Source organism: Quercus robur, chromosome 7 (genome assembly GCF_932294415.1).
Source record: "Quercus robur chromosome 7, dhQueRobu3.1, whole genome shotgun sequence".
NCBI lineage: Eukaryota > Viridiplantae > Streptophyta > Magnoliopsida > Fagales > Fagaceae > Quercus > Quercus robur.
This window is the reverse complement of record NC_065540.1, coordinates 21,045,548-21,059,742: the sequence shown is the minus strand read 5'-3', so window position 1 is coordinate 21,059,742 and position 14,195 is coordinate 21,045,548. Positions and strand designations below refer to the sequence as shown.

At 34.3% G+C, this 14,195-nt stretch overlaps 1 protein-coding gene across 1 annotated transcript; it reads right to left on the bottom strand.

The window, feature by feature from the left end:
* Nucleotides 1-9,278: 9,278 nt before the first annotated feature.
* Nucleotides 9,279-13,612, bottom strand: LOC126692713 (laccase-7-like). Its single transcript, XM_050388414.1, has 6 exons — nucleotides 13,363-13,612; nucleotides 12,550-12,701; nucleotides 11,591-11,835; nucleotides 11,350-11,478; nucleotides 10,183-11,151; nucleotides 9,279-9,615 (listed from the first exon to the last, which is right to left on the bottom strand). Exons 1-6 carry the CDS (start codon nucleotides 13,450-13,452, stop codon nucleotides 9,485-9,487), a joined length of 1,716 nt encoding a protein of 571 aa, XP_050244371.1. The 5' UTR covers nucleotides 13,453-13,612; the 3' UTR covers nucleotides 9,279-9,484.
* Nucleotides 13,613-14,195: the final 583 nt, after the last annotated feature.

Here is a 14,195-nt window from a genome sequence, read left to right as displayed (position 1 = left end):
AACCCAACAGGTTGGGTTGGATTGAGTAGATTTTGACGGGTTGGCTGCACACCCCTAGAAGTGAGGTTTTGTATTTTGTTTTAGAATTTCAACTCATTTCATCACCCCTTTTTTTTAACCTACTCTCCCTTAGAAACACACCTATGAAGTTACTTTCTCAATGAATACTCCATTCCCATGGTAAATCTCTAACGCCTGAGATGTTTTTTGGTGAGTATATCTTTTTCTATGTTGTACTCCTTGATTAATATCCTAACTACCTCTAATCCTACTGGTCACCCCTTAAATTTCCCTTCAAAATGCTATGTTTACTTGTAAAAAAAACACCATAGGTGCCCTTCTATAGGGTGATTTGTGTCACTTTGTTGTGTTCTTTATGTTCTCTAAGGTCAACCCAACATTAGTTGTGTTGGCTGGAGGCCTAGTTGACTAAGTCTAGTATCCTACCAGAGGAGGGACCAAGTTGGGTCAAGTTTCAGTTGGCTCGTTGGTGCTGGACTGTCACGCTTTAAGAAAATAAAGTTGTGCCATTACTATCAATTATAGATTTTGGTGCAATATGGGTAAGGACTTGGTCCTAACAATTAGTATTAGAGTAAGGTCACAGGGTCAACTTCCCTATTACGCATAGGCAGGTGCTTGTGGTTGGGGGGGGGGGGGGGGGAGGTTGTTTGGTGAAGGCCTAGTAGGCTAAGTCTAGAATCCTACTAGAGGTAGAGGCCAAGTTAGGCTGAGTTTTAGTCAACCCATTAAGGCTGAGCTCTCACCCTTTAAAGGAATAAAGTTGTGCCCTTATCATTGGCTATAGTTCTTGGTATAGTGGATAAACGCTTTGTATTAACAATGTGTCCATTAAAATTTTAGGAATATGACTTCTAGTGAAGGAGGGTATGTAGACACCTCATTTTGTGATAGGCAAAAAGCGAATTGACCCCTTGTGATAAATTAATTGATTAATTAGTCAAGTTTATTAATTAATCAAATTAACATGCAATGTACATGGCAGCACAAACAAATCACCAATTAAACTAAGTACGCAGCAGAAAATAAATTGACACAGTGATTTGTTTACGAATGGGGAAAACCAACACGGTAAAAATCCCACCGGGTGATTTTAAGGTCACCACTCCTGAGAATCCACTATTATCAAAACAAGCGGTTACAAGTAAAGGAATCTCAATACCTTATACCAATCTACAGTTGAACCCTTACCCCAATACCCAATTGGACTTGTTCTGTAGTGACAATCTCTCCTTGTAATGCACGGCTCCCAGTACGTGACTAACCAATTACGCGGATCCTAGTACGTGACTTCAATCACCAACTAGAGAAGGTTGTTGGTTGCAAAGTTCCTTAGTTCATCACACAATGAAAATCAAGAAACTCCTTGGTTACAAAACCCTACGGTACACAAACACAGCAACTTCTTCACAAGAAAGATGAATTAGGGCAAATTCTGTCTCTATTTACAATTTGCTTGAACAAACTTTGCTCGAACAAATTTTGCTCGAACAAACTTTGCTCAACACTTGTGCAACTTATGTCACCTTTGACGGCCTTTAAAATAACCATTTTATATGTCTAGAATTGTGAGAAAAGAAAACTCAAACATATAGTTATGGATTGAATGAAAAACAATCCTAAAAAACTGAACTTCATAAGCCTCGACAGATACCCTATCTGTCGAGCTGCTATCGAGCCACAAGCTGGAACAGCTTTTCATGGCTCGATAGATGCTAACTATCGAGTTTTAATGAACAACACTTTTCTCACTTAAATTTAGGATAGACTTGCATAACTTTAACACTTGAACTTGAAACAAGGTTTCTTAAAGTATTAAACACATCCTAGATCTACCCAAATACAAGTAAAGTGTATTTTGTCAAAGGATTAGCCAATTATATAAAATAGTGACATATGTTCCTAACAAGTGAATCACATATGTCCTAATATTTTGTACCCCTTTATGACTCAAGCCCCCATTCCCCAATGACAATAACACTAGGAGGTTTAGGGCTAATCTAGGGCCTAGCTATAAAAATGTTTAGTTGAAAAGATGCTTTTTGAAAGGAGAAAAATCCTTAAAAAACCCTAAGGGCACATACGCAGCCTTGAGCCCACGTATGCATCCTTAACCCCTGCGTACACAGCGATGAGCCTACATACACAGCTAGGGTTTCTAGATTTTATGTAAGACAAATATTTTACAAAATCTCAATAGAGGCAATCCCACATCGCTTGAAATTGCCTCCACCCTTTCTCTTTGAACACTATAAGAGGTCCCCACAACTCTTTTCCCAAAAAGACAAAGAATTCACTCCAAAAAAGTGATTCAAAGAGAAACTTTTTACTTAGAAAAGTATTCGAAACTAAAGTTTCTTGGCTAGGACTTATTTTAGTTCAAAGCCTTCTAGTTAAACATACTAACCCTCTAGGTATTTTTTTTAGCAAATTGACCAAGGTGAACGGTCAAAATCAAACTCCAAAAGCTTCTTGTGTGAGGTACTTGTTCTTGCTTTTTTCTCTTTATTTATTAATTTTCTTCTTTGTTTTACTACTTTATTTCTTCTCTGTGTAGTTTAGGATCTTTGTTTATTTGTTTGGAAAGCATGTTAGATTGTTTAAACAAGGTTTGTTTGATGTTTGCTTGCTAAGTTTCTGGGCAGGGTTGCATACACAAGCTCATGCCCGAGTACGCAACCTTGGGTCTTTATGTACGTCAGCCTCTGCATGCGTACACAGGTTTGAGCGCAGAAACCCAGATTTTGTTTATTTATTTTGTTTGATTAATTGCATGCTTTTAGGTTCTGTTTAGTTCTTTCTCACATGTTTTAGGTCTTAGGTCAGTAGCATAACATGTTTTAAATGATTTTTGTTGAGAATGCATGATTAGGGTTATTTGATTAAATGGACACCATAAACATGCATATGACATGGACATGCATTTGGTTAATTAACTTGTTTTATTTGTTAGACATAATGAGTATGATTGGTTGATGTCATATTGCTATGATGGGATGTTTAGGTTATCTTGATATTAATGCCTTATTAAAGCTGCTGCATTGTGATGTACTTTTTGCCTCTTGAATGTATGTGAATGGATGCCATGATAGATGTATGCTAGGATTTTGGGACAATAAGTCATGTTGTATGTTAAATGCATGTTAGTGTGTGTGTGTGTGTGTGTGTGAGTTAAAGGTAGCCTATTAAAAGACCCTTTGATGGGATTAGGATTTGGAACACAATGAGTGGAGGCTGACCTACAGGTTAGGTGGGGTTGGGTGCCTAACACCTTCCCATCTCCATACCTAAACTCCAAACATGTGCTTTGGTAAGATCAGTCCTTCACATAAGGGTGCTATACATATGGTTCTTAGATCTAATCTAGGTGGCGACTACATTTACACCCTTCGTCCGGTCCACCTTAGGCCGAGGTGTACTTCCCACAAGGAGAACCAAAACTCATCATGGGCACTTGCGCCTAAAGGATGGCCATTAAACTTGCTTATGCACTTCAAGAGGTTCACGTATGCTACCTTAATCATGCATTGAGATGGAGCTATGTTTGGGTTATAGGGGGCAATGGGAAAAAGAAAAACATAATGTTTATTAAGCTTGGTTTTGAATCAACCCAAATCATTGAAAATTAAATAAAAATTATATCTTTTATGTCTGAGTTGAAGAGAGATAGAGTCATTGTTGCTTTGGTGGTAACAACAACAACAACAAACCATAAAGTCCAATGGTTGAAGAAATTACAAATATAGATCCTCCTGGTATGTACTACTACAATGTATTTGGTCTTCCTTCCTCATCTCTTTCTTTGCAAATTTGGGGTTTTGATGGTTCTATCACACACACTCATACATCCATTTTTGTTCAATGCTTCCATGCTTTCATGAAAATTACACTTTTTTTATTCAAAATTTCATTAAAGTTGGATTCTTTTTGTGGGTTTTTGTTTGGATTCTAAATGAGGTATGAAAATTTTAATTTATATCAAAGCATTAGCATAGGATTTTAGCTTAAGTGTTTGATGAAGTTCCCCAAAGAAGCTTGGATAAGAACACGTATATTTTTCTTTTATAAGTAGCTTGGATAAGAAACATGGTTGTCTATGGGTTAATCTAGGGCTACAATATAAGGTTTTAGACTATAATCAGTTTTGGCGTGAACGCATTTTTTGTCTTTACATTTTGGGCTTATTCCCATTTTGGTCCCTACTTTTCTATTTCATTATTTTTAATCCCTAAAATGAAAAATGCGTTCCATTTTGGTCCCAACCGTCAACTCACTAATAGAAATTGCTCATGTGTCAAACGGAGTGCACTGTTGGCATACTAAATGCTATGTGACAATTAAAATAATATTAAAAAAATTATTCATTTTAAAAATGCCATGTCAACATTTAAATAAATAAAAATCACATAAAATTGTATAATAAAAAAGAGTTTATAACTTTTTAAAAATAAAATAAGATAATTAAAAAAAAATTATTCATTTCTCTTCTTTTTTTTGGAAGAACTTGTTTATGTTCTTTGTGTTTTTCCCCATAATATGACTCATACTCATAGATCAATAACAATTAAAAATATATATTTTTTACTAAGCATTTTCTCACATAATCACACACTTAAAATAAAAGTTTTGACCCTAAAACTTTTTTCTCAAACCAGTTCCCCAACTCTTCTAAGACATTCTCAATCCTCTCTCTCTCTCTCTCTCTCTCTCTCTTCCAAAACTCTCAGTTCTCTCTCTAACTCCATGTCTAAGCTTTGCCTCCTTCACTCATTGCCACCGCCAACACCACAACTGGCAGTGGTGCTTTCTTTCTTTCTCTAACTGACCCACTTTCTCTTTCTCTCAGTTTCGCTCAAAACCAAACCCGAATGACTAAAGCTCATCTTCTTTCAGACCAATTCTCTCTCTCTCTCTCTCTCTCTCACTCTCTCACACACACACACACACACACACATTTTTAGATCAATGTCTCTCTCTCACAGATAGATGCTTCACTCTCTCTCTTTTACTCGAATCGATGTCTCTCTCTCGGTGGGTCTCTCTCTCTCTCTTCCTATCTCGTCCCTCCATGGTGGTGGTAGTTGGTGGTTGTGAAATGGTGGTTGGTTGGGTTTGGTAGTGGGTCATGGGGAGGACTTGTTGATTGCTGGGTTTTGATCTCAATAAGTTTTGGTGTTTTGGATTTAAGATGTTTCAATGTTTTGGTGATTGCTGGGTTTTGGTGTTTGGTTGCTAAGAAAATGCAAGAAAAGAAACAAAAATTTTAATTTTTTTTAATTTTTTAGGTAGCCAAACATGTTATTTGAGGAAGAACATGTTCTTCCAACAAGATAATGAAAAGAAGAAAAAATTGAAACAATTTGAGTTAATTTTATTTAAAAAAAAAATAGTTTAGAATTTGTTTTTATTGTTTTATCTGGCATAGCATTTTTTTTAATTAAAATGCTGACATGGCATTTTTAACTACTAAATAAATTTTTTAATATTAATTTAGTGGTGTTGATACCCATTTTCACGACACATTTTCTACAAGCTCGACTTAACCAAACACAACGTCCTTGTGGGTCTAATTCATATACTATATTATATTTGATTATTTTTTGAGCATGACCCAAGCTTATGCGACATATTAGGGAAATTAAGGCAATATGGTTTGAAGTGTATGGGGTTTCTTTCAAACCTTTTGCGTGAGCCTAGCTCATGCGTGCTACCAAGTGGACAAGGGATACTAGTATCATCCCAAACTCATGGAAGAGGTCTTGTACCTTATATTTTCACCCCAAAAGAGCTTTTATGCTTTGGCTGACTGTGGCTCAAAGTTTCTGCCCTAACCCATTTTTACCTTTAAAACATAGTTGGCTCTTATTGGCCAACTCCAACAACTAGCCCTCATTTAGGTGAGCCTCCTAAGAGTCTGAAACAACTAAAAATGAGGAGCCAATAAGAGCTTAATCAAATCTTTCCCAAATTATGCATAAAGCAAGCTAACTCTTTTATCCAACTAAAGCAAATCTAAACCAAACATAAATTTAGCACCTGGGAGGTCCATAGCCTCATCTTTAGCCTAAAAACCAGTCATTAAGGACACCTAAAAGTTGTTATAAAACTCTCTCTTCAACTCAAAACAAAGTCAACCACGTTTTACACACATAGTTGAAACTTTAGAACAAAAGCCCATTTAGCCAGCTCACATTCTCACAATTCTGAAGTCAAGAGGTGGAAATATGGGTCCAAGGGAACCTTCCCTCTCTTCCTCACAACTGCTCTCAATTTTCTCTTCTTTGACTATGGTCGAAGTTTTGAACCTGTTGTGTTTTTATGAATTTTTCAGCATTTTTGTTATTAGTATTTTGATTTCTCTCTTGTTAAAGTACCGTTAACTTTTATTTACTAAATATCGGAATTTTGGGCTTGATACTTTACACAAATAATCACTTATAAAGAATGCAAGGGGAAATTTGAGTCATTCTTGCATTTTTTGCCTTTGTTGCAAAATCTCCCAAACAAATGGTCATGTCAGCATTTAGTGTGCCAACAATACACTCCGTTTGCCTCATAAGAAATTTTCATTAGTGAGATAACGGTAAGGACCAAAATGAAATGTGTTTTTCATTATAGGGACTAAAAGAGGCAAAATAGAAAAGTAGGGACCAAAATATAAATTGACCCAAAATTTAGGGACCAAGAGTGCATTTACACAATGATTTTTTTAAGTATTGGGATTTGTGTGTATTTCGGCCCCCCTCACTTGAAGTCTTGACTCCATCCCTTATTATGCATGCACAAGCTCTCACAGGAACCCATTATTTCGTATGTTTTCTTTCCTTGAATACATTATTTGTAATATAACTAGCAGATGAATACCTAACTAAAACTTACTCTTAGAATCAACCTTAATATTAGGCCACTCACCCGTTTATGTATGCAAGGACGAATCCAGGATTTCAACCTAGAGGGGGCCAGAGTATAAGGAAAAAACAAATTACTCCAAATAGGCATCCATATAGTTTTGACAAATTATAAATACATAAAATCATTATTTCTTAATATATTAAGATGTAATAATCCACCAGCAAAGACCAAAAAAAAAACACAAAACACAAAACACATAAACAAAATAATATTGTTTTTTAATACTAAGTTGGCTAGGATTTTTATTTTTATTTTGAAGTTAGAGCATTTATAGTAGTGGTGCTAAAAAATTTAGCTTTTTGCATTTCAAAAAACTACTTTATCTATTTTACTACATCACTTTACAATACACCCAACATTAAATGTTTTATATTTTTACCTCTTCATTTAAAATAATATAAATAACTCATTAAAATAATAAAGGAAGAGAGAGAATTTGAGTTTTTTAATTAAAAGAAGAGAGACAATCTTAATAAACTATTGTATTTTATTTTTAACAATTTGTTACAGTCAACTAGTATTTATACAAGTTTACTGTAGTTGCAAAAAAATTAGTTTTAGCTTCTCTAATAATACATGGTTATTTGGTGGTAAAATAGCTTTTTTGTAAAAATACAATCACCATTGTACATGTTTTTATTATATTTTTGGGTTATAGTTGCTAATTGGACTAGGTTGGCTAGGCTTATTGGAGAGGAGAGTCTAAGGTTTTGGAAAAGGATGCCCAACTAAACAATGAAAAATATAATAAATAAATAAATAAAAATTTTGGGACCAGGGGCCCAGGCCCCTTGGGTCCGGCCTTGTATGTATGAATGTACCCACCTAAATAATAGATTTTTTGTTTCTCAAAAAATTTAATAATAATAATAATAGTTTTTTTTTTTTTTTCAAGCCATGCACACTATTTCAACCTAGCTATTCATTTGATATATGACCCTTCGGATTAGACCAAGTTAGTTGGTTGGAAATTGGAATGGATTTTTTGGGTTATTAGAGTATTGGACTCGGACACCCCTAAATTGTCCGAGCTTCCCTCCCTCAAAAAATAAAAATAAAAATTGTTTGTACTTCTTGATAAATATATTTACTCAAGTAATACATTTTATTATGATATCTAGTTAACTTAACTTGTAAAATTTTTAATGGTTGAATTGAAACTAAAAAAAAAAAAAAAAGTAATGCCTCTTATTTTAGGAAAAATCACTATATGCTAATTGCATGGATGGCAGTTTCCTCGAATTTTCCCAAGTTAGTTGCATTGTTGACATTTTGATGTGATTGGCCAAGTTCAAGTTGAGTTTCATTTTAAAATTGTTTACATGTAATTAAAATAAGGATAAAGTTTAGTTACAAAATTAGTTATAACTTAAGGTTACAAAATTAGTTATAGATTAAGGTTATAAACTCACTCAATAAAATAAATATTACAACATATTTTGAAAATCTAACCGTTGAATTGCATGTTTTTTACGTTCTTAATACACATTTTAAATTTTATGTCAATCGAATATTATTTACTATATGATCTATAAACTTATATTTTGTGCATAATTTTAAATTACAAAAACTTACCATTTAAAAAATTTATTGATGACATAACTATTGATTTTTAATTTTCTTGAAATTTTGCAAACATAGAAATATAAGAAGAATATGTAATCTAATGGTGGATTTGTCAAAATTCATATTCAATAAAAAGATATTAAGTAAGTTTGCAACTCAAAACTAAAACTAATTTTGTAACTAAATTTTGTCCATAAAATAAAGTATCATACAATTGCATGATCAGGATTCAAGTGAATTCTTTCTCCATCTATTGAAGAAAAAAAAGTGCCAGGAACTCGTTTGAATTAATCCACCTCTCTCAAATATAACAAGTTTTTTTGGTGATAATAGGGAATACGACTTAATTAGCGAGCTTTTTTTATTTGGTTATGTAATTGACAAGTCTTGTTTGCCCCAAATCTTTTCGTTTTCTTTTTCTTCTTTGGTTTTTGTCATATTTGGTAATTATACTGTTTTTTTACCCCCAAATAAGAGAACACATTTGGTTTTTTAGGCATGAGAATGTTCTTTTCTTTTCTTTTTCTTTTTTTGTGTTCTTATTTGAGGTTTTCCTTTCTATTGTTTGACAGGGGAATGCATTTTCTTTCTCATGATTCTGAAGCTAAAAATGAGTAGCTTCTCATTCACATTTTTGCTAAACCACTATATATGACCCATTTCAGCAGACTTCAGTGTCCAAACGATGTTTACTTTATTTTTCTTCTGTGTGTGTGTGTGTTTGAGAGAGAGAGAGATCTCACAATTTCAAAAATAAATACTGATAAAGAACAATATAATTTCACTCAAACAATGTAAATAATTTTTTTGATAAGAACAATGTAAATAATTAATACAATAATCAATGTTGAAAAGAATCGATTGATAACTACCTTTATTGGAATTTTATTTTTCAATAAATGAAATCTAAAGCCAAACTGAAGAAAAAAATGTTTGAAAATAAACAATGGTGACACTGCTTGAAAGCCATATCTTGGTAAAGCTTCTAGCATTGAGGAAGATCAACTGGTGGAGGAGGCAGTATAGATGATATAGTTGGTCCATTCTCAACCTCAAAAGCCATGGCAAGTCCCCATGGCAAATGCACGTCCAGATGGCAATGTACCAGCCATATACCTGTAAGTTCAAGTTGTAAGAAACAAAAACAATTTAAAACTTCCAAACCCTATATTGGACTATCACTTTAATTAATATTATCTCGTGCTCCATTCTTGCACAAGTGTATGTGATAGGACATATTAAAATAAAGCAATAATTTTGGCTTTAACGTGTTGTGGGAATATTCTTGAACAAGTGTATGTGATAGGACATATTAAAATAAAGCAATAATTTTGGCTTTAACGTGTTGTGGTAATAGACCAAGGGATTAAGTTTAGGTCAAGTACATGTACTAGACCTAAGCTGTGTTTGGAAATGTCAATCTATTGAATTTTTTGAGAATGTTGTTATTAAAAAGTTAAAGTTTATTTAGATACCGTTTATTATTGAAAACTGAAAATACTGTAGTAAAATAATTTTTAAATGTGCGAATAGTATCGTAAAACTTATTTTTAAAGTTAAATTTGTATTTTTCTCAAATTGGAGGTCTCATAAACAGTATCCATGAACCCACAAAAATGAAATGCACTGGATAGCGCAAAACGCGTTGTCCAAACTCACACTTAAGGTCTTAAGAAGACAAACCTGGATTATTTGCTTGGAATCTAATGACAGCCCATCCTCCAACTGGAACAGCGATGGTGTTACGTGTCTGAGGGTTAACGAAGTTGAACTTTCCCTGATCATTAACAGAGTCATAATTTCCAAACCCTTGAGCCAAAACATGGAAATTGAAACCATGAATGTGAATAGGATGATTCTCAATCCCTACAAACGCTGTGTTTTGCAACACAATCTCCACCGTTGAATTGTACTTCAATGTCTTGACTTTGGTTGCTTTGGGTGCAAAAATCAGTGATGGATCTAAACTGATGTTGGGGTTGGTGTAGTCAAACTTCACGGGAGGCTTGTTAGGAAAATCGGTGGTGTAGACCCCACCCACGTCAAAGAAAAAAGCTTGCAACATAGATAACTTGCTAGTACTAGGGAGCACAAACGATACGTTGTTCATGCTCGCAGAGAGACTCTGATTAAGTGGGCCTTGACACGTGGGATTCCCAGTCACGTTGGACCTACAAGGTGCCAGATTGATCCCAAAAGTTATAAACATGTGCTCATCCACTTGACGTGGCACTGGGACCCAGTGTGGCCCACCAGCTAGTCCAGTAAGATTACTGTAAAACTTGTGGGCTGTCAACGTGTCATTGGAAGCTGGTAGGACCGGCATGAGAGGATTTGCTGACGTGGAGCCTTCATAGACGATGATGCCCCTTGTGGTAGTGTTATCAAACGACACGTTCGCAGCACTAGCATATGGAGTCGCGGCCATGTAATAAGAACCCACGGGTTGATCAGCAGTGACAAGAACATCAGTGGTCTGACCAGGTGCGACCACAACTACGTCGGTCACATATTGTTCCGTGAACGAGGCGTCTATTGCGACAACTGTCATCTTGTGATTGGCTATCTTGAAGAAAAGCTGGTTATTGAGTGCAGCGTTGATTATGCGTAGCATGTATGTCTTTCCTTCAACCACCTTAAGCTTGTACGTTTCTGATTGAAATAAAGTAAAACATATTGCATGAGTGTATGATTAGATAATGCTTTGATTTATGATGATTAAAATTATTTTTTTAATGAAATAATAACAAATTTTCATTTATGCACGTGATGTTAAGAGCTATATTCCGATGTTTCTAAATGAGATATTCATGATTCAAATCTTTATTCTCTCCACTATTATCAACTCACGTTTTTCAGAGCATGGGTAAAGATCGCCAGGCTTCCCATTTATCGTGAAAGCATCAGAATTGTTTGGAGCTCCACCTGTAGCAAGTCCCTGGTTCTCAACGTCAATGACATTAGCATTCCACCACTCTCCTGCAACCACAGAATTTTAACTTTTTTTTTTAAGTGACCTAAAACCATTTTTTTTTAGCCATATTATTATTTAAATCAATATAGGACAAAGAATTATGTGGGGATGGAATACCAAATAAGATGGGAACTTCCTTGTCGGGCTTAGGGAATGGATATGAGTGACCGGATTTAGGGTGAATGATGAGTGCACCATGAACTGTTGCGCGGAGCCAAGATGAGTGAGCATGCCACCAAAGCGTTCCCTCTTGTCCGGTAATTTTGAATTTATAGGTATAGCAACTTCCAGGAACTATAGGGCATTGAGTTACATATTCAGGCCCGTCAGCCCACCCACTCAATTTTTGAAAGATACCATGCCTACAAGTACAACATACACCACAAATATAAGCATATCAGAATGATAATAAGAACTAAAATTAAATTTTTGGAAAAATAAGTTGATTCAAAGATTGTGATGATAAGAATAAATCTTGCAATATAAATAAATTATATTGGGTTCGGATGTGTTTTATTGTTGAAAGTACTATTGAAAAAAGTATTAAAATTTTTTTATGTGAGACCGGTCAAAATAAGCTCAAACTACCCCCCACCCAAAAAAAAAAACTTTTTTGTACTTGCCAAACATACATTTGGATATAGTTTTTTTTTTTTTTTTTGAAAGTTGATTAATTTATAGTTATATCATGAAAAATGTGAGGTATTAAAAAATTTGTATGTGAACAAATAAGTTAAAATTTTAAAACAAACAAATAATTTCAAACAGACATTGATATTAACATTGCTTGAAGTTTAAACAAAGTTTTTATAACAATATTTCTTAATGCAGAAGATAGATTAGTACACAAATACAAATCTTTTAATTTTTGTTGCTGTGAAAAGAAATTAAGAGTTTGAATGAATTAAACAAGTGAAAAACCTATTAAGCAATTGACTACACTAAGGTCATTTTCAATGGGGGGGGGGGGGGGGTGGGGAATTTTGGGATTTCTAAAGAAAATGTTATCTTGTTTTTACTCTCAAAGTCAAACAAATTATAGAAGACCAATTATTCTCAATTTGTAAATGATTTACCAATGAATCGTTATATTATAGGGTGACTTATTGAATACGTGGACGACAAGGATGTCACCCTCTTGAACACGTATGGTTGGGCCAGGGAGGCTTCCATTCACTGCAGTTATCACTTGCTCATTGCATAGCCGACGGACAGTGAGGTTTTGCACCTGAAACGAAGGAAAGAAGAAATGTTGTAATATGTGGAATTCCAAGTACGTAGATATAATAAGGTTTATGTGTCAAATTAGTTCAATAGTGACAAAACAAGGCAAAAACATTAATATTTATATTCCCATAGAGGTGAGGGCTGAAGAAGTTAAAGTAATTAGCCACCTACTCTTAATTTTAGATGCAAGAAACTGAGACTATGACATGTAAACTTTGGGCAAGAGTTAGTACCGCACCAAGTCTTACATATATTAATCCAATTGCAGGCCATCACATAATGTAGTAATTGGTTTAAAATAAAGGTAGTATCAAAATGATGTTACTCAATATAAAATATCGGTATTATGAAATATTTTGTATAAAATAAAAATTACGTTAATGATGGGTTTATATGAAAATAATGTTATTCTAAGTAATACATGTAATATTAGTTACTATGAAAAATATTGTGTCTCTAGCATTACTCACGCACACCTTTTGAGAGTTTTTGAACACAAAAGTGTAATTACTTTTAGTTGATGCATGGAACTACAAAAATTGAGCCATGCATGTTGGAAACTTAAGGCACATCAATTCCTCATTGCACTATCAACTGAACCCAAATTCTCATAAAGGCAAGGAAAAATAAATAAATAAAAGCAGGTAAATTAAGTTAATTACATGGAATGAATGTTCAACAATAGCAGCAGAAGCCATTGATGATGCTAAAAGAGCTAAAGCGCATGCTAGCAGAGCCACAAAGCGTGCCATGTTGAAGAGAGGATACAGCTCCTAAGAGATAAATAGACAAAGAGAAGACTTTGAAGTTTCTATTTATATCAGATGAACTTCTTGTTTTGTTGTTCTAAGAACGTGTGCATATAAGTTTTTAATAAAGTTCTGTATGTGTTCTGTGATATCTAAAAGACAGAAGTCGAGTGCTATATATATAGATAGATAGATAGACAAAGCCTTAGGCTTTACAACGATTGCGTGACAAAATAGCTTACAGGTCCCACTGGTTTTAATAAGGCTTTGAATTGGCTTCCCCTTGCGATAGACAGCTGAAACTTCGTTATCTAACTGCTTAAGTTGGCCATCCGAACATCCATTAAAGAAAGCATGTAAAAGTCAGAATCTTGGTTATTCAAGCAATCGATTCTTTGAATGGGAATATTTGACTATAGCTCGATCGAAAGCCCTTTTAGTCCTATATAATCTCTGTTTTTAGCTCTTGTACTTGAAAAGGGTTAGGTATGCATACGCGGATTTTTACCTTTTCATCATGAGTAGGTGAATTTCCTTGCAGCTCATTTTAGAAATTTGATAACAAGTACATTGACCAAGAAGACAAGCTCAGCTTAGCAGAGGACTGAATTTTTCTCGTCTAATCTAAATTTGAATAATTCAATTGGGTTTTTGGCGGTGACTATTAATTGTTGTGAGGAACTAATTAATTAGATAGTAAACAATAGTGCGGTTGGGGTTCACTTTAAATTTGGTAAGCAAATGCA

Coding starts and splice junctions, on each gene's coding strand:
- LOC126692713 (XM_050388414.1), bottom strand. CDS start 13,452: ATGGCACGCTTTGTGGCTCTGCTAGCATGCGCTTTAGCTCTTTTAGCA. Junction 12,702..13,362: donor TTGTTGAACATTCATTCCAT/GTAATTAACTTA, acceptor CCTTCGTTTCAG/GTGCAAAACCTCACTGTCCG. Junction 9,616..10,182: donor ATTCCAAGCAAATAATCCAG/GTTTGTCTTCTT, acceptor TTGAACTTACAG/GTATATGGCTGGTACATTGC.